This window comes from Lagenorhynchus albirostris, chromosome 9 (assembly GCF_949774975.1).
Source record: "Lagenorhynchus albirostris chromosome 9, mLagAlb1.1, whole genome shotgun sequence".
In the NCBI taxonomy this organism is placed as follows: Eukaryota; Metazoa; Chordata; class Mammalia; order Artiodactyla; family Delphinidae; genus Lagenorhynchus; species Lagenorhynchus albirostris.
Window position 1 is genome coordinate 37,564,582 of NC_083103.1, and position 20,099 is coordinate 37,584,680.

The 20,099-nt window shown below is 45.6% G+C and overlaps 1 protein-coding gene across 1 annotated transcript; it reads right to left on the reverse strand.

The window, feature by feature from the left end:
* Positions 1 to 9,686: 9,686 nt before the first annotated feature.
* On the reverse strand, positions 9,687 to 12,374 carry LOC132525226 (serum amyloid A-2 protein-like). Its single transcript, XM_060157761.1, has 3 exons — positions 12,284 to 12,374; positions 10,240 to 10,378; positions 9,687 to 9,849 (listed from the first exon to the last, which is right to left on the reverse strand). Exons 1-3 carry the CDS (start codon positions 12,369 to 12,371, stop codon positions 9,687 to 9,689), a joined length of 390 nt encoding a protein of 129 aa, XP_060013744.1. The 5' UTR covers positions 12,372 to 12,374.
* Positions 12,375 to 20,099: the final 7,725 nt, after the last annotated feature.

The window sequence follows — 20,099 nt, forward strand, 5'->3', positions numbered from 1 at the left end:
AGATACAAGGATTGGAAAGGCAGAGATGAAACTGTCATATTTGCAGTTAGTATAATCTTCAACCTCAAAAAGCACACAAAATCAACAAACTATAGAATTACTAAGGAAATTTAATAAGGTTGCCCAACACTTGATCCAAAAGCCAAATCATTTCTCCATAGCAGAAATAACAAAATGGAAAATATGATTAATAATAATAAACAATTCATGGTAACAACATAACTATAAAATTCCTAAGGACTGGTTTCACCAGTAATACACAGCACCACAATGGAGATTTCAAACCTCTAACAAACACCTTAAAAGATGATTCAAACAAATGGAGAGAAGTTCCTGGCTCACTGATGGGATGACTTAATATTGTAGACATGTTGATTCTACCACAAATTAATCCACAAATTTAATGCAATTCTAATGAAAATTCCAGTTGAATTTTCCCAGAACTGAAGAAAATTACTCCAAAATTCATATCAAGAAGTAAAGGTTCATGCATACAAAAGTCAATCCTAAAAAAGGAGAATATTAAGAAGAGGCACTTACCATATGAGGTGTTAAGATGTACAGAAGAGCACAGTAAAAAACAGTAGTATTTGCTCAACAAAAGATATATTGACCAATGGAATAGAATAGAGAGTACAGAGCTAGGGTCACACATATAGGACATTAGTATACGATCAAGGAGACATCACAAATCATTGAAGACAGGATGGGTTACTTAATAGTTTTGGAAAGAGAAAAATAAAACTGGATCCTTACCTAATACGTATACAAATGTTCACTCCAGAAGTATTAAATACATAAACATGAAGGTAAAACTATAAAGTTAATAGAAAAGAATATCAAATAATATATTTGTGATGTAGAGATGAGGAAAAAATTCTTAAACAAAACTTCAAAAGCGGGCTTCCCTGGTGGCGCAGTGGTTGAGAGTCCGCCTGCCGATGCAGGGGACACAGGTTCGTGCCCCGGTCTGGGAAGATCCCACATGCCGCGGAGCGGCTGGGCCCGTGAGCCATGGCTGCTGAGCCTGCGCGTCTGGAGCCTGTGCTCCGCAACGGGAGAGGCCACAACAGTGAGAGGCCCGCGTACCACAAAAAAAAAAAAAGAAAAGAAAAAGAAAAAAATAAAACTTCAAAAGCACAAAACACAAGACATAAAATGGTATTTCATTACATGAAAATTAAGAATTTATTTTCAGATAGAGAATGGGAAAAGACAACGTCTAAATTACGGCAAGGGATTAATATTTCAAATATACAAGGAACTTCTGTGAATCATTAAGAAAAAGACGGCAACCCCAATAGAAAAATGGGTGAAAGGTACACAAAAAATAGTTTACAGACAACACACTAGAAGTAATAAGCTCACAGAGGGATGCACAAATCATTAGTAACCAGAAAAACGCAAATGAAACAAGCAGACGTTACATGCATTGGGCCAGAAAAAAGATGACATCCGCAATGTGCCATGTATATCAAAAGAGTGATATTGCTGGCGTGCACATCCTTGTTTTCACTGTGAAGTGTCACTCTGCTGTCCAGGAGGGCAGCCCGCCCATATGCCCTCCAACAGTTTTGAGGGTTTCTATAGCTCAGTGCCGTTGCCTTGGCATGACCCAGCTGTCCACTTTTCCAGTCTAAAAGCTTCCATCAAAAAAGAATTTTGCTTCAAATACACAGATTAGTGTCTAAATAATAAATAAAGTATTACAGGGTTGCTCTCACAGGACACAGTGACAATCTCTGATGTCTCTTTTGTCGTTGTTGTTGTTTTAAAAAACTCCTCTGTTAGAAATAACTTTTCTGGATACAGTTTTTGTGATCCTATCTGCTATTCTTGCAGCTCCAGGAGAGAGGGAACATTTTCTATTTCTTATCTTGAGGAGACTTCTTTTGCCAGAGACGAGTAGGGCCTATAGTTTTCAAGGTCAAGTGCTGGAAACACATTGTTTAACACTGAAAGAGATGCAGTCCTGAGAGAAAAAGAAATCATATGGAAAAGAAAAGGTCAGAATAGGATTATTAACAGATGGAATATGGCACATAAAGATTAGGGACATCTGGGCTTCCCTGCTGGCGCAGTGGTTGAGAGTCCGCCTGCCGATGCAGGGGACGCGGGCTCCTGCCCTGCTCAGGGAGGATCCCACATGCCGCGGTAGCGGCTGGGCCCGTGAGCCATGGCTGCTGAGCATGCGCGTCGGGAGCCTGTGCTCGGCAACGGGAGAGGCCGCAGCAGAGAAAAGATTAGGGACATCTTTTTTCCTCTTATCTTCCATTATAAATTTTTTATGTGACTCTGACAGGTTTATCGATTCTTATTTTATAATCGTTGTTCATTTCGGTGCGTTATTTATGTGTACGTATGTGTTTGCACATTTAGTGTTGTTGTGGGGAGGTGTGTGTGTAAAGAGAGAGAGGCATATACAAGTCAACTATATTATAAATGGACATTTGCTGTTTTTCCTTATCTCATCCTTGGAATCCCGATCAGGACAGGAACTGGGTTGTTGGTTTTCTTCATCATCATACTCAGTACCTAGGAAAATGCCTAGACACAGGCAGACTTAATGAATCTTATTGGACAAACATGTCCACTGAAGAAAAATCGAAAAATTTAAAATAAGTATAAAAATGAAAATAAAAGCAATACGAATTTCATCAGCCTAGACGGGGCGGGCGCGGTGGTGGGGGTGGGGGACCGGCGTGCAGGAAGAACCTCTGTAGAAACGTCATGTTTCCAATCTATTGTCTCAGTGCATGTAGACATACGAACCCATAAACAAAAACAGGGTGATATAACACTATCGTTTTATGTTCTGCTTTTTCACTCCACAGCTTATCATAATCATTTTTGCATGTTACTACCCTTACCTACCACAGTCAGTGGCAAAGCCGAAATTCAAATCCAGCCTGTGAAGCCTGGGTGTTTGGATTCTTAGCCGTAGGTTATAGAGTTGACACCTGAACTTGGCAGCCGTTATTAGCACATAAACAAGTAACTGGACAATATATTTTAATTCAATTTCATTAAATACTGATTAGCTTAATAATACCTCTCCAGTGGAATGTTACCCGCATGAGAGCACTGATCTTGTCTATCTCAGATTCCCAGCGCCCAGAACAGTTCCTGCCACATACTGGGGGGATCATTAAATGGGTGTTGAATAGTGAATAAAAGGACGAATGAGTTCCGCAGGCATCTTTACTGGAAGGATAAATTGAGGTTTTTAGAGACTCTTTGTTAGACTATTTTGGACAGTCCCAAGTCCACCCTGCAGAGAATAAAGGATGATCTCAGTGCACTGGCTCCCTCCCAGGTCAGATCGTCCAGGAACTAGGCACGCTGGCCAGCCTGAGTTATTGCCCATTTGTCCAACTCTTTCAGGAAACGTATCAGTGGGTCATTGACGGGCGATTTTGCAACTACGGTTTAAACAGAGTGGTTTGACAGGACTCCACAGGTAATAAATGTGTGTGTAAGCAAAGCACACTGTCCTCAGAGAGGACCTGGGTCTTCTTTCCCATAATTACAGATTTCAAAAAGCAAACCTGGGAAACTAGAGAATGGTGAAAGGGCTCCCTATGCACCCGAGAGTGAAAAACAGGCTGTTGAGTGATGCTTCTTTTCTATCACCCACAGCTGAGGACACAGCGGCTCCAAGAACCCCACATCCTAGAGAGGGCATCCAGGAAGCAGGGCCAGACCTCAGTAAACTCCCAAGGCTGACAAAGAGGCAGCAGTGCCGGCCTCTGCAATCAACACCTCTCCAACCCATTCCACCTCTGGTCCACTTAGGAAACGCCAGAGGAAAGGGAGGGAGAGACGGCAGTGTCGTCAGTCTTGTGGGGAGTGCAGTATTTGTGGAGATAGGTGATTTCCTCACATTGGTTCAGGGTGCCAAGAAGAATAGAAGAATGCCTGTTCAGTTCTCAGCTGGGTGCGTGCTCACTGCAAACACTCCCAGCTCATTCTGGTGCCCCTATCAAAGCAGAAGGGAGTACGGTGAGGGAGTTCTTGAGAGAGTTGACATGTGTAGGAGCCGGTGACTGTTCTGGGGATTTCTAAAAGGTTGGAGCACCCATGCCAGCAGAGCTTAAAGAGGCAGTGGTGGAGTGTGACTAGGAAGGAGATGGGGTGAGCTCTTTCCCATCTGCCATCTCTGCAGGAAGAGAAGAGGCCCTCAGTCATTCTGGGGTTAGAATAAAGGCAGTGCTGCGCCAGGTGAGGTGACACCTCAGCTAAGGAGGGAGCTTGGAACATGGACCATCATCAGGACCAGTTGTGGATAACCTGCTCCTCTCTGGGGAGGTCCTCCATAGCTGAGGGGCTGGTATGAAGCTGAACCTCACCTCAGGAGCACCCCCATCACACCTGATGATTAATAATAGCTCAAAGCTTATTATTATTTCTTCTCAGTAAATATAGTGAGAGAGAGAGAACTTGCATAGGTTTACATTTATATCTCATATTTCATCATTTCTAGGACACACATTTCTTGATTATACATTTCTGAAATTAGGATGTGTCTTACATTCACTAATGACCAGGCAGCACTCATGAAATTGTTGTCATTGCTTTAGGATTAATTTTGTGTATGCTTTCCTTTTTGTTTATACACAAGAGTGATGTAAGATTAAAATCTATGTCTAAGTTTAAAAGAACTCTCTCAGTAAGTGTAAAGTAAAAATTCAGAGTGATAAGAAAACATTATGTCTGAATCTAAATGGTAGCATCTTTTTTCTTGGTGGTGTATAAATAGTAACACATCTTTCAGTCTAGGGGTCTTAGACTCAGAGAAATACAGTGTGTCCTTTTTCCCCTCCTCTAGTCTCACAGAGTGTTCTCTGCTAACTTGCCCCTCTGATAATCAGCACAGTACTTTGGAAATTCAAAATATTCATTTATTTCTCCCAAGGCTTCTCATCAGCTACCACAACGACTAACAGTTTATTTGCACATGGCGTTCCTCATTTTCATTTCTATGAGGGAGTGTGCACAGTATCGTTGGAGAAAACTGAATATTTTCTATGATGAAGTAAAATTATATCATTTTGGCTGGTGTGAGTATGATATTTGTACAGATTTAGTAGTCACCTCAAAGTGACTCATTACCACATTCTGCAGATCCAAACCACATCCATACTTTCTACAACTCCCAAACCCTCCCCCCAGTTCTGTCCACTTCTGAACAATACTCTTCTCAGACTTTATTCATTCATTTCAACAAATATGTATAAAGCAGCTACTATTTGTGAGGCCCTATGACAGGCACTGTGGATACAATGACAACACACAATAAAAGAGACAGGCCTTCGCCCTTGGGTTCCCTACCTACTGGCTCTAAAGACAGACAAGAAAACGGGCGAACGCACTGGAGTGTGACGAGTCCTGGGGACACTCACCTACAGCAAGAGCAGGTACAACCAGATTCCCTCAGGTCCCTGTCGTCCATCTCAAATGTGCTGCATCCCCTGACCCCACTCTCTTCACCCTCGTTCCTTTCTCAGAGCCAGAGAAGTTTCTGCTCCCCTTGGGGTTAACCATCCTTTGTGGGTTTGATCCCTCTGCCTCTTGCTTCCCCTTGACTCTGCTCTTATTCCTTCTTCTTTACCTTTCTTATCTCCCTCTTCCTTAGCGCCTTCCTGTTCCTTATAACTAGTCTGACCTTCTTTGAAAGAAAACCTTTCTTGTATTAGTAAAATAAAAGACTAGGTCAATTATTCATTTTCAATAAGCATTTGTTGAGATGCCATTATATGCCAGGTACTGGATATTAGGGGTGAACAAGAGAGAAATGGTCACTTCTCTCACTGATTTTATAATACAAGGGAGGAAGATGGACCAAAAGAAAACCCAAACAAAAATTAGAAGAATAAACCAAAAATTGAGTAAAAGAATCCCACATGTTAAAAATTGGTAAACTGTAAAGAATAACCAGAGTGAGCCAGCCAGGATGACCAGGAAGGCCTCTCTCAAGAAAGAGTGAATTCGGGAGAGCCCCACAGGTGAGACATTCCCATCCTTGTGAAAAGCGAGCAGAGGAGTATGTGGGCAGAGAAAATGTCACCTGCAAACGTCCTGTGCCAAAGAAAATCTTGGTTTGTTGGTGATACTGGAGAGTGGGGAGCTTAGGAAGGGGTGGCATGAGATGCTGCTGGAGGGTGGCCAGGGACAGATCACACTGGGCTTTGTAAGCCGTGATAAGCACCTGGATTATATTTTAAGGGACATGGGAATCCATTGAAGGATTTTAAGCAGGGGAGAGACATGATCTGAGTATAGTTTGTATGCTAGACTGAGAGGTAGGGTAACTACATGCTCTCTTTTGCCCAGGACAGTTCCAGCTTATTCCTGTCATCCAGGTATAATTATCAATAATGTCCCTTTCACAATGGAAAGTGACTTGGCTTAGATGATAAACTATACAGTCACACTTAAGCAGAGGCGGAAGCCATGAAGATGGGGAGACTACTGAGACAGCTGTTGCAGGAACCCAGGTGAGAACAGGTGTGGCCAGGAGCGTGGAGGTGCACGTGAGACCAAGCTGATGGGCTAGAGATGAATTTTGGAAGTAGAATCACAGGGCTTGCTAGTGGATGGGATGTGGAGGTAAAGGCAAGGGAAGCATCAAGCACATTTCCCAATATCTGGGGTGAGCCACAGAGGGAAGAGTCGTGTCATTTGCTGAATTGGAGTGGCCTGGGGGTGAAGAGTTCTGGACGGAGATGAGCGTTTCCTTTGGACAAGCAGAGTGTGAGATCTCTGGAAGCCATCCAATCAGAGGTTTCAGGAGGCCAATCAGATAAACAAGCATGGAGCTTGGAAACCAGGTTCTGAGGGGGAGATATAAGTTTCAGAGGCGTCAGCATGTAGATACTATTAGCTGCGCTTGTTGGGGAGAATACAGAGAAATAAAAAGTGCGAGCCCAGAACCAAGTCTGAGGGCCACTTAGAGTTTGGGGAGATGAAAAGACCCAGCTAAGGAGATAAAGGAAAACTGAAGGGAAGCAAAAGGAGAGTGTGGTACTATGAAGCCAAGAGAGAACCTTCCAGGAAGGAGGGAGAGGACAACTGTGCTGAGCATGGCTCAGAGGCCTCCTGATAGGAGGAGAGAAACATGTCAGTTGTTTTGGCAACATGGAGGTCAGTGGTGACCAGAGCTGTTTTGCTGAGTGGTGGGGACAGAGGACAGGCTGGTGTGGGTTCAAGTGTGAGTCAGAAGCGAGGAATCAGAAAGTGCAGATGGGCAGGTTTTCAACAAGTCTGACTATAAAGAGGAAGAGGAAAACGTGCAAGAGTGAAGAGTGATGTGGATTGAACGCAGGGTTTTCAATGTGGTGCTTTATTGGGAAAGCTGTTACTGACTGTCTGGACTCTGCAAGGTTTTGCCCATGTGAGGAACAAGCACATTTTCCTCCCTGGCGTGAGTGTCACTGCGTGTCCTGTGCAAGAGAAGAGCACCACAGGAGCTGGGCAGAAGGAAAGCACAAACCAGGAAGTGTTTGTGTCCTACAACGTCCCTCCTGCGCCCTGAAAGGACAGAGATTAACACCGTGCCCAGCTGGCACGGGGGAAATGTTTACCAGTCCCAGCACCACAAGCGGGGCAAAGAAGGGTGGACGTGGAGCTCAGAGTAAATAAACTGATAACCGGCACACGCTTCTCCTCTGAAAGTGGGATTCAGGAGCACTCCTAAGGGGAGACGATTCATGATGAAATGATCCCTGTAGGGGAAAGACAAGTTTAACTTCCTTGTCAAGGAGGAAGAAAAAGTGTGTCTGTAAGGTAGTTAGTCACAGGAGAACTTTCTCATACAGTTCCCATCAGAAGGCACTGTCAGAGGTGTACGTAGAGGCTGTGTCTCAGAAAAGTGAGTCTGACAAAATAAAGCAGGAGCAGGGTAACCGGGATTAGGGAGAGTGTGGTGGCAGATTGGCTGGCAAGAACAGGCTCAAAGCACTGCTGAGTTTAGGGCTCTAGTGGTAAAGTCTCAACAGACCCCAGGTTGTAAGGAGACTCCTATTATGAGAATGTTCACTATTAGATTTCTATCCCAGGTACTGAAGGTATAGAATTTGCAAAATGAGGGGAAAGAAAGGAGAAGTAGGAGAAAGGATGACTTGAAAGTTTAGATAAAGCAAGTTCTCCAAATTATTGTAAATAGGAAAAATTTAATAATCAGCCTTTTTATTACTTGAAATAAAAGTTGGATACAGAAGTCTATTCACCATTCTTTTTTTTTTGGGGCTGCATTGGGTCTTCGTTGTTGCACGCGGGCTTTCTCTAGTTGCGGCGAGCGGGGGCTACTCTTCGTTGCGGTGCGTGGGCTTCTCATTGCGGTGGCTTCTCTTGCTGCGGAGCACGGGCTCTAGGCGCGCGGGCTTCTGTAGTTGTGGCGTGTGGGATCAGTAGTTGTGGCTCGCGGGCTCTAGAGCGCAGGCTCGGTAGTTGTGGTGCACAGGCTTAGTTGCTTTGCGGCATGTGGATCTTCCCGGACTAGGGCTCGAACCCGTGTCCCCTGCATTGGCAGGTGGATTCTTAACCACTGTGCCACCACAGAAGCCCCCGTTCCCCACTCTTTAAAGTGTTAGATCATTTTACTTCTTGGAATCTCTAATCTGAAAAAACCAAACACCAAAACCAAATTTTTATCCAAGGAAGAAAGTTATTGGTTTCTCTAGGAATTTGTGATTTATAGAGTCACTCATAATTCCTGTGCTCTAACAGGCCCAAACCCCTTTTATTAGACACCGTTTTCTTCAGTAAGAAGTAACATGCTGGGACTTCCGTGGCAGTCCAGTGGTTAAGACTTGGAGCTCTCACTGCCGTGGGCCTGGGTTCAATCCCTGGGGGGAGAACTAAGATCCCACAAGCCATGCGGCATGACTGGAAAAAGAGTAACATGCTGCTGGCTTTCCTCTGTTGGGAAGGGTCCAGGGAGGGAAAGTGACTTCTTCTCAAGGACCTGATACATATCCAATGCAATACAAAACCTCCTGATACTTAATCTTGATGGCGTCCCTATGCCTCCGTTTCTGGACATGTTTATTCCTGGACACTTGCATCAGGCAAGGAATATAGAGTGAAGGGAGACAGCGTTGGAGGCACTTCTGGATGGCACAGACAGAAATTGGTTCATAGATGGATTTGTAGGTGTTGCTGAGAGATGAACAGAAGATCAAGGTGCAGCTGCTGGAGCAGGATTCCACGATCCAGTCGTCCCGAGGCTGTGTCCCCTGCCCGCACACAGACACCACTGAGGACGCACTAAGGGCACTAGACCCCAGGGCAGAGAAGCTGACAGGACCCAACTGCCAGGGAGTGAAGAGGCCTGAATACAGAAGGGCTTAGAAAGAGCACCACTGTAACCAGAGGGGCCTGGAGGGGAGCGGGTCTGATTAGGGGAAGGGGTGGAGCAGGGTGTCTGCCCTGTATGATGCTGAGATTGTGGCCCCGACACCCAAGACACAGGCACAGACTCGGCCTTCACGTGGGTGTCCAGCCATCACCCCTTGGGAACAAGCAGGCTGTCCTTATATCAAAGAATAATACACGGTTTTCAACATTCAATCTCTTAAGCATTTATTAGATCTGCTGGCTTCTGTGGACAGAGAACTCACTAGCTCAGCGTCCCTGCCCTTGGGGGCTCACAGCCCCGTCGTCTCCTGAGCAGAGTGAGAGGCAGCTCAGTACTTGCTGGGCAGGCCAGGAGGTCGGAAGATATTGGGGTCTACACCGCTCCGGCCCATTCTATTGGCCAACTGGTCGGCCTCCGAGTCCTCCCGTCCGTGGCCACTGTCTCCATGCTTAAAAAGGTCTGTGACTCTCTGAAGATTCTCCCTGGCATCGCTGGAATGGAGGAGGGCAGGTAGGGGATTACTCCAGGGCTGACGAGCAACAGCCCACCCTCCCCATCTCTCCTCTTTCCAAGGAATCGAGGACTCTGACAGGAGCTAGGAAAGAGGGAATGAAGCCTGAGGCTGCCCGGGCTCAGCCCACCTCAACCCTGCGGGTCCCCTTATGCTGGGTGAACAGCACCCATGGGGGAGGCTTGGGAATCGTCTGTCCCACCAGCCTTGCTCTGCTCTTCAGCCACTCAGACCCCACACAGGACACAGAGGGTGAGGGTGGATAAGAGGAGGAGAGGCCACAGCCCTACAGGAAGTTCTCCAGGGCTTGGCCCCTCCTGGCTGTCCGAGGCTCTCACACCCATCCCTGCATCCTCAGGGCCCCTGGTACCTGATCACTTCAGCAGCCCAGACGCCCCCAGGTCCCCTTTGGGCAGCGTCATAGTTGCCCCGGGCGTGGAAGTACTTGTCGGAATTTTTGTAATTGGCTTCTCTCATGTCAGAGTAGGCTCGCCACATGTCTTTAGCCCCTGGGAGGAAAGCACATAGAGAAAGAATTATCAGGTGGACAGAAAACTGTGACACACCTTAGGGAAGAATCAAGGAATGAAAAATCTTCCACTGACTCAGTTTCATCCTGTGGCTATAGCACCATGAGTGCCATAGAGTGAGAAGAGCATTCTTGTGTCTAGTTTCCTGCTCCTGGTAACTCGAATGAGAGTCGTTATGGGGGGGATGGGCACAGCTGCGTTGGACCTGGTTGTCGGGCCCCTATGATGCTGTCTCTGGACTGCATCTCACTTAGGGCTCCATGTGACATGTTTAAAGGGGAGAAGGGAGCTATCTTTATAGGGCAGGATTCCTCAGCTTCATACTATTGACATTTTAAGCCAGATAATTCTTTGCTGTTCAGGGCTCTCCTGGGTATTGTAACACGTTTAACAGCATCCCTCACTTTTACCCACTAACGGGCAACCTATTCCCCAAGTGTGACAACCAAAAATGTTTCCAAACATTGCCAGATATCTCCAGGACACAAAATTGCCCTTGGCCCCGAACCACTGTTATAAAAGGAAGCCGCATAGGATGAGATCCAGGGGATTGGGGTGAGTGAGGAGGTGACCTGGAGGACAGATTCTGAGAAAGGGGCAGACATGCAGCACCTCTGCCCTGACGCCTAAGAAATGTATTCCTGCTGTGCGAATGCGCTCAATGTGACTTGATTCCCCTGCCTGTTAGGCACGTGAATGGCATCCTGAGGACTTTCTAGTGGACGGTATTGATGACGTGGGCTGCCTGAGGAAGCAAGCCCTCGAGCAGTGGGTCTTTGCCTCAGCCTGGTTACACCTTCCAATCAGCTGGGGAGGTACTGAAAGTCCCATGAGACCTACCTCACAGCCCAGGCCAGTTACCTCACACTCTCTGGGGTGGGTCTCAGGCATCAATAGTTTTCACTGCTCCCCAGGTGAATCCAACATGCAGCTGAGATTGATAAGCCCCCAGCTTGAGAGAGTGGCACTGGGACAAGTCTGCCCAGCAAGAGCTGTGGCCTCGTGCACAGCTGGGTTCAAACTTCTGTCCTGCCACCTGCTGACTGGCACTTAGTCCCTGGGCAGCAGACTCGGCTGCTCTCAGCCTCGGTTTTCTCCCCTTCAGATGGGGGGAGATGCCTCCCTCACGGAGGTATTCTGCAGGTAAGTAGGTGACCAACTGTCCCAGCCTAACCAGAACTGCGCCTGTTTTCCTGGAACTGCCCCAGTTACCGTTGAAAGTGTCCTGGAAAAGTCCTCAGACCTGGGCAAAGCAGGAGAGTTGGTCACCCTGAAGTGCATATAAGGGCCGAGTTCCTACCGGAAGCTTGAGATATGTTATTAGGTTCCCCACCCCGGTCGCACACGGGTTTTTTTGTCAGTTAAAAGGCTATAAAAGGGTAGGAAACAGACTGAACAGGGACAGTGTCACTGAGTATAGGAAGCAGGAGCAAGAGCTAAGCTGAAGGTCCCTGAATTATCCAATTAGGAAATGGAAGGTAAGAAGGAAGAGAAGAAGAAGAGAGGAAGGAAGGAAGGAAGAGGGAAAGGGAGGGAGGAAGGGAGAAATGAGTGGAGGGAGAAAAGAAGAGAGGGGAAATAGATGGATAGCTTTCATCCTCCTTCATGCAATTGGTCTGAGGGAAATGCTGTACCATTTCAAGACTTATTTTATGTCTTCCATTCAAACTTCCATTTCAGCTGGGAATGATGACTGTTCTTTCTCTAGTGACTGATCGACATAAATCCTGTGGTTTTCAATCTGTCTGAAAAAAAGCTCCCCAAACACCTGGCACATTCTACCACATAGGGCAGCACCGCCTAAGACAGTAGCTCCAACCCTTAAGAGCGCTCATGGTGAATCCCAGAGGCCCATGGGTGTCATCCCCCCTCCACCAGCCTTACCGTCATAAGCCTCACCAAGGAAGGAAAACCATCGGCTGTGGACTCCCAGCACCAAGGAGCAGAGAATGAGGCCTGTGAAAAGCTTCATTGTGCTGAAATGAAAGGAGAGGGTCAGGGAGACACGGACAAGCCTTGTACACCCACTTTGGGATTTGTATGTCGAGGAGAGCCCGGCTGTTCTTTCCACTTGTTCTCATTAGACTCTCAGTGGTCCACCTAGGCAATATTGCAGTAGGACCTCACTCGGAGCCACTAGCCCTCAGCTCTGAACCCACCAACCCTGAACCCAAGCCTGTCTAAGAGGTCACCAAGGTGTGTATGGTGGAAGAAGAGAGCAGCTGGGACGTAGCTGTGTCTTGCTAAAGCAGCCTGTAATTAATCAAAAAGCATTTCCCATGTACCACGCTGCCAGCTCTGACCTCATTCAGCACAAATACAGAAGAGAAGATTTAAGTAAGTGTTTTCAAAGAAATCACTCCTTGGAGAACTTTCTCACCTGAACCCGGTGGAGCAGACCTGCTGGGGACAGGTGGCTGCATTTATACTGAGCCATCCCTGCTGGGGTCATGGGGTGAGAAGGAAAGTTGGACTGGTGCCTGGGAGAGAGTCCCTGCAGGTCATTTCTCCTACAAAACTGCAAAGGGTAACTTACTGGAGACCAGTGGCTGTCCTCATCCACAGGTCGTATTCCGCATTGTGCAACCCTGAGAAAACAGCAAGGCCTGTTCTGCCTGGTGGCCACTGTCAGGGGTGGAGGGGCTGAGGCCTGGGCCACCTGGGCTGTGGAGAAGAGGGTGTGGAGCTCCAGGAAGCAGGCCCCCAGGCTGCTGGCAGGTGTGTGGTTAGAGGATACTCCTCCAGCCTGGACCTTGCTTTCCTGGTCGTTTCCTCAGGATGGTCCCTTCTGGACCAGACAGCCGATGTGTCAGAAATTAAATCCTTTGAACTCACGTGTAAAGCCCTTGAGCTTCAAAACTGACAGGCCACCCCACCGAATGTCGTGGGTGCCCCGAGCACTTTCCACCACTCTGTGTACCTGTGCTGAGCTCTCCGCTCCAGGGCAGAGAAAGCCCTCTCAGCCTCTCAGCCATGCATTTCATATGGGTCAGCACCTATCATGACAACAAAAAAGAGAGGTATTATAAAATAATGAGAGGCTTTTTGACTTGATAAAGGTTAAATACCAATAATCTATAGCAGCAGTTCTCACAGTGTGTTCTAGGGAAACCTGAGGGTCTCTTAAGACCCTTTCAGGGGAGTCTGTGGGATCAAAACTATTTTCACAGTAGCACTAAGATATTCTTTTCCTTTTTCATTCTCATTTTTTTCATGAGTGTACTGGGTATGAAATGTTCATTGATATGGTTTGAGATTTCTACATTGCAACTGACCTTTAAGAAACTACCACTTGTCAAGTTTTGGTATCGTATCAAAGAATTGCCTGAATTATCATAAAATGCTATTAAAATGCTCTCCAGTTTTCTACCTATATGTTATATCTGTGTGATGTTGAATTTTTTTGTATACTTCAACCCAAATAATGTATTGTGACAGACTGAGTGTAGGATCAGACATGTGAATCCAGCTATCTTCTATTAAGCTAGATATTTAAAATTTTTCAAAAATGTAAAGCTACTATTTTTGTTATTAATCTTTTTGTTTTGGAAAAAGATTATTTTCATTAAAATATATTATTTATGTTAACATAATGGATTTATTAATGTGCTTTTATTTATTCATTTATTTATTTGACCATTTTTTAGATACTCTGCAAAGGGTTTTTCATAAATTAACTCAATCCTCATAAAACTTCATAACAGCACAATATATTATTGTGTTTTTAAATGCTCAAACATTTTTTCTTTCCAGTGTGTTAAATCCTGATAGAGTCAGGATAAATTAAATTTCTTTGAGGTCCTCAATAATTTTTCAGAGTATAATGGGACCCTGAGACACAAAAGCTTGAGAATCATTGCTCTACAGCAAATCTTATGTGTAAAGAAGACACTTTAGGTGCATTCTCAAGAAGGCCAAGAAGGAGACATGGATGTCCTCTTCTGATCACCTCAGTTTCACATTCTCCTGGAGGACCTGCCCGTTGCTAAGACAAGAAACATGAGGACGATAAGAAATGGAAGAGAAGAAATGAAACTATCATTATTTCTAAATGATGCAAGCTTTTACGTAGAAAACCCATCAGGGCTCAAACCCGTGTCTCCTGCATTGGCAGGCGGATTACTGACCACTGCGCCACCAGGGAAGTCCCAACACCAATTCTTAACAGTTAAAAAAATACAATACAAAATAGTACCAAAAACATTAACTATCTAGGGAAAACTTTAAAAATACACAAATATTTACAGAGAAAATTTAAGTTTGTTAAAGGAAAAAAAGTGGGGAATGTATGTCATGTTCATGGAGAGGATGTTTTGACTTAGTAAAGGTGTCAGTTCTCCTTGGAGTAATTTATAAATTCAGTGCAATGCTAATCAAAATTCCCCGTGGAATTCTTTTAGGGACACAACAGATTTGTTTTCTATAGATGAATAAAAGTCCATGAATAAGTAAATTAAAAAAAATAAGGACCAAGAGGAGACATGCACTGGTCTCTAAGATGCGTGATCTTGGGATTTACCCCAAGGGGGGAGACAACTGTGACTGCTGTCTCTGTCTTTGGGCCAGAGGGCATCCCCAGGGACCAAGAGAACTGAGAGATGTTTGCAGCACCAGTTATGTCCAGAATAGGCACCAGAGAAGTAGAGCCACACAGCTTTGAAGATCGTCCTTAACCCAGATGTGGATGAAACAATTTCACATCAAGCAATGGGTACCCATGGAGAAGTGTGTGTACCATCCTCCGTCTCACCATCCTACAGGCAATGTTAAAATGGTGTTGGACTGCACCCGGGAACGGTTCATGAGAGATGTGGCAGAGATGGTGAGGACCCAGTGGGCGCCCGATCTCATCCTCCCTGCACAGGCACAAGTAGTGCAGCCAGTGCTCTGTGGCATCAAGGTGACCGGATTGTTCCTTGAGGTGTGGTGCAGACCGAGGAAAGAAGAGTGTGAACAGTGGATGGAACACACTGGGGATGTAGGAATGGAAGCTTCCGTGGGATGGATGCAGGCAGGTGGCGGAGGACAGAGAGAGTGCACTTTTTGGGTTGTGATTGTGGAGTGGCAGGCTGGGGACAAAAATGTGTAAAAGCCGAGAAGAGGAGGCACTTGCACTCTGCCTGACAAGAACTCTAGAACATAGTTGAACCTGCCGTTGAGGAGTTCACTAGGTCCTTGACCATTCTGCAGAGGAGGAAGAGTGGACCGCTGGGTGTGGATTGAGACCGGAGACATTTAGGTAGAAGAGTAGAGATTACAGGGATTTACAACAAGATAAAGCAAGCCAGGCAAGGATCCAACATCCACTGACAAGAGCTTCATACAGCCTGGCTCATCTGACAGCAGCGAGATGCCCGAGCCACTCCAAGGATGCCTCAGAAGTTGTGTTAAACATGTTTTTCCATTCTGTATCTGTGTTTTTGATGCTTTCACATCCTGGGGCCTCCCTGCCCCTGGAGGGACTGCTTCTCCCAGAGGTAGCCAATTCTTACAGATTAGTAAACTAACCTGTGATAGTAAAGTAACCTGTGAGTGAGCCTTTCAAATACAAACCAACCAATCCAGAGCTCACACTTCAACCACCTCCTTCATTGCGCCCTCACGCTCTGGGCCACTATCCACCTGCCCTGATCACAGCAGAGCCAGGTACCAGACAACTAGGAACCAGCCCCTATGCCGAGCGAGAGCTGAAAGTGTTCACATGAGCCAGTCCTTAACCCGCTCACTGTGCCTCACTGGTCCTCCCATAGAAACCACAATAAAGGCGTTTGTCACGTTTTCTGCCCCTCTCTCTGTCCCCTGGCCCACCCTGGGTGCTTCCTCGTGTGGCCACCCCTTGGTGTGATGTGCCCCCTTCTTTGGGGATCTGTGAGTAACAAACTTCTTTTTCATGGCAGTTGTCTCCCGATCTGTTGGCCTTACCATCACAGTTGTCTCCCCCCTTGAGGTAAATCCCACGATCACGCATCTTAGAGACCAGCGTATGTCTCCCCTAGGCCCTTATTTTTTTTAACTTACTTATTCATGGACCTTTATTCATCCATAAAACATAAATCTGTTGTGTCCCTAAAAGAATTCCACTGGGAATTTTGATTAGCATTGCACTGAATTTATAAATTAATCCAAGGAGAACTGATATCTTTACTAAGTCAAAACATCCTCTCCATCAACATGACATACATCCCCCACTTTTTATCCTTTAACAAACTTAAATTTTCTCTGTAAATATTTGTGTATTATTAAAGTTTTCCCTAGATAGTTAATGTTTTTGGTAGTATTTTGTATTGTATTTTTTTAACTGTTAAGAATTGGTGTTGGGACTTCCCTGGTGGCGCAGTGGTCAGTAATCCGCCTGCCAATGCAGGAGACACGGGTTTGAGCCCTGGTCCGGGAAGATCCCACATGCTGTGGAGCAGCTAAGCCCGTGTGCCACAACTACTGAGCCTGTGCTCTAGAGCCCGTGAGCTACAACTACTGAGCCCGCGAGCCACAGCTACTGAAGCCTGCACACCTAGAGCCTGTGCTCCGCAACAAGAGAAGCCACCGCAGTGAGAAGCCTATGCACCGCATTGAAGAGTAGCCTCAGCTCGCTGCAACTAGAGAAAGCCCGCGGGCAGCAACGAAGACCCAACGCAGCCAAAAAAACAACACAAAAAGAATTGGTGTAGAGAAACACAATTGAATTTTTATGTGAAACATGGCAATCTCACTGAATTCTCTTAACGGCTTCATTAGTGTGCCATTTGATTCTGATGGGTTTTCTACGTAAAAGCTTGCATCATTTAGAAATAATGATAGTTTCATTTCTTCTCTTCCATTTCTTATCGTCCTCATGTTTCTTGTCTTAGCAACGGGCAGGTCCTCCAGGAGAATGTGAAACTGAGGTGATCAGAAGAGGACATCCATGTCTCCTTCTTGGCCTTCTTGAGAATGCACCTAAAGTGTCTTCTTTACACATAAGATTTGCTGTAGAGCAATGATTCTCAAGCTTTTGTGTCTCAGGGTCCCATTATACTCTGAAAAATTATTGAGGACCTCAAAGAAATTTTATTTATCCTGACTCTATCAGGATTTAACACACTGGAAAGAAAAAATGTTTGAGCATTTAAAAACACAATAATATATTGTGCTGTTATGAAGTTTTATGAGGATTGATTTAATTTATGGAAAACCCTTTGCAGAGTATCTAAAAAATGGTCAAATAAATAAATGAATAAATAAAAACACAATAATAAATCCATTATGTTAACATAAATAATATATTTTAATGAAAATAATCTTTTTCCAAAACAAAAAGATAAATAACAAAAATAGTAGCTTTACATTTTTGAAAAATTTTAAATATCTAGCTTAATAGAAGATAGCTGGATTCTCACGTCTGATCCTGCACTCAATCTGTCACAATACATTATTTGGGTTGAAGTATAGAAAAAAATTCAACATCACACAGATATAACATATAGGTAGAAAACAGGAGAGCATTTTAATAGCATTTTATGATAATTCAGGCAATTCTTTGATACGATACCAAAACTTGACAAGTGGTAGTTTCTTAAAGGTCAGTTGCAATGTAGAAATCTCAAACCATATCAATGAACATTTCATACCCAGTACACTCATGAAAAAAATGAGAATGAAAAAGGAAAAGAATATCTTAGTGCTACTGTGAAAATAGTTTTGATCCCACAGACTCCCCTGAAAGGGTCTTAAGAGACCCTCAGGTTTCCCTAGAACACACTGTGAGAACTGCTGCTATAGATTATTGGTATTTAACCTTTATCAAGTCAAAAAGCCTCTCATTATTTTATAATACCTCTCTTTTTTGTTGTCATGATAGGTGCTGACCCATATGAAACGCGTGGCTGAGAGGCTGAGAGGGCTTTCTCTGCCCTGGAGCGGAGAGCTCAGCACAGGTACACAGAGTGGTGGAAAGTGCTCGGGGCACCCACGACATTCATTGGGGTGGCCTGTCAGTTTTGAAGCTCAAGGGCTTTACACGTGAGTTCAAAGGATTTAATTTCTGACACATCGGCTGTCTGGTCCAGAAGGGACCATCCTGAGGAAACGACCAGGAAAGCAAGGTCCAGGCTGGAGGAGTATCCTCTAACCACACACCTGCCAGCAGCCTGGGGGCCTGCTTCCTGGAGCTCCACACCCTCTTCTCCACAGCCCAGGTGGCCCAGGCCTCAGCCCCTCCACCCCTGACAGTGGCCACCAGGCAGAACAGGCCTTGCTGTTTTCTCAGGGTTGCACAATGCGGAATACGACCTGTGGATGAGGACAGCCACTGGTCTCCAGTAAGTTACCCTTTGCAGTTTTGTAGGAGAAATGACCTGCAGGGACTCTCTCCCAGGCACCAGTCCAGCTTTCCTTCTCACCCCATGACCCCAGCAGGGATGGCTCAGTATAATCGCAGCCATGTGTCCCTAGCAGGTCTGCTCCACCGGGTTTTATGTGAAACATTACCTTGTTTCACACGGGCTTAGTTGCTCCACAGCATGTGGGATCTTCCCGGACCAGGGCTCAAACCCGTGTCTCCTGCACTGGCAGGCGGATTACTGACCACTGCGCCACCAGGGAAGTCCCAACACCAATTCTTAACAGTTAAAAAAATACAATACAAAATAGTACCAAAAACATTAACTATCTAGGGAAAACTTTAAAAATACACAAATATTTACAGAGAAAATTTAAGTTTGTTAAAGGAAAAAAAGTGGGGAATGTATGTCATGTTCATGGAGAGGATGTTTTGACTTAGTAAAGGTGTCAGTTCTCCTTGGAGTAATTTATAAATTCAGTGCAATGCTAATCAAAATTCCCCGTGGAATTCTTTTAGGGACACACCAGATTTGTTTTCTATAGATGAATAAAAGTCCATGAATAAGTAAATTAAAAAAAATAAGGACCAAGAGGAGACATGCACTGGTCTCTAAGATGCGTGATCTTGGGATTTACCCCAAGGGGGGAGACAACTGTGACTGCTGTCTCTGTCTTTGGGCCAGAGGGCATCCCCAGGGACCAAGAGAACTGAGAGATGTTTGCAGCACCAGTTATGTCCAGAATAGGCACCAGAGAAGTAGAGCCACACAGCTTTGAAGATCGTCCTTAACCCAGATGTGGATGAAACAATTTCACATCAAGCAATGGGTACCCATGGAGAAGTGTGTGTACCATCCTCCGTCTCACCATCCTACAGGCAATGTTAAAATGGTGTTGGACTGCACCCGGGAACGGTTCATGAGAGATGTGGCAGAGATGGTGAGGACCCAGTGGGCGCCCGATCTCATCCTCCCTGCACAGGCACAAGTAGTGCAGCCAGTGCTCTGTGGCATCAAGGTGACCGGATTGTTCCTTGAGGTGTGGTGCAGACCGGGGAAAGAAGAGTGTGAACAGTGGATGGAACACACTGGGGATGTAGGAATGGAAGCTTCCGTGGGATGGATGCAGGCAGGTGGCGGAGGACAGAGAGAGTGCACTTTTTGGGTTGTGATTGTGGAGTGGCAGGCTGGGGACAAAAATGTGTAAAAGCCGAGAAGAGGAGGCACTTGCACTCTGCCTGACAAGAACTCTAGAACATAGTTGAACCTGCCGTTGAGGAGTTCACTAGGTCCTTGACCATTCTGCAGAGGAGGAAGAGTGGACCGCTGGGTGTGGATTGAGACCGGAGACATTTAGGTAGAAGAGTAGAGATTACAGGGAT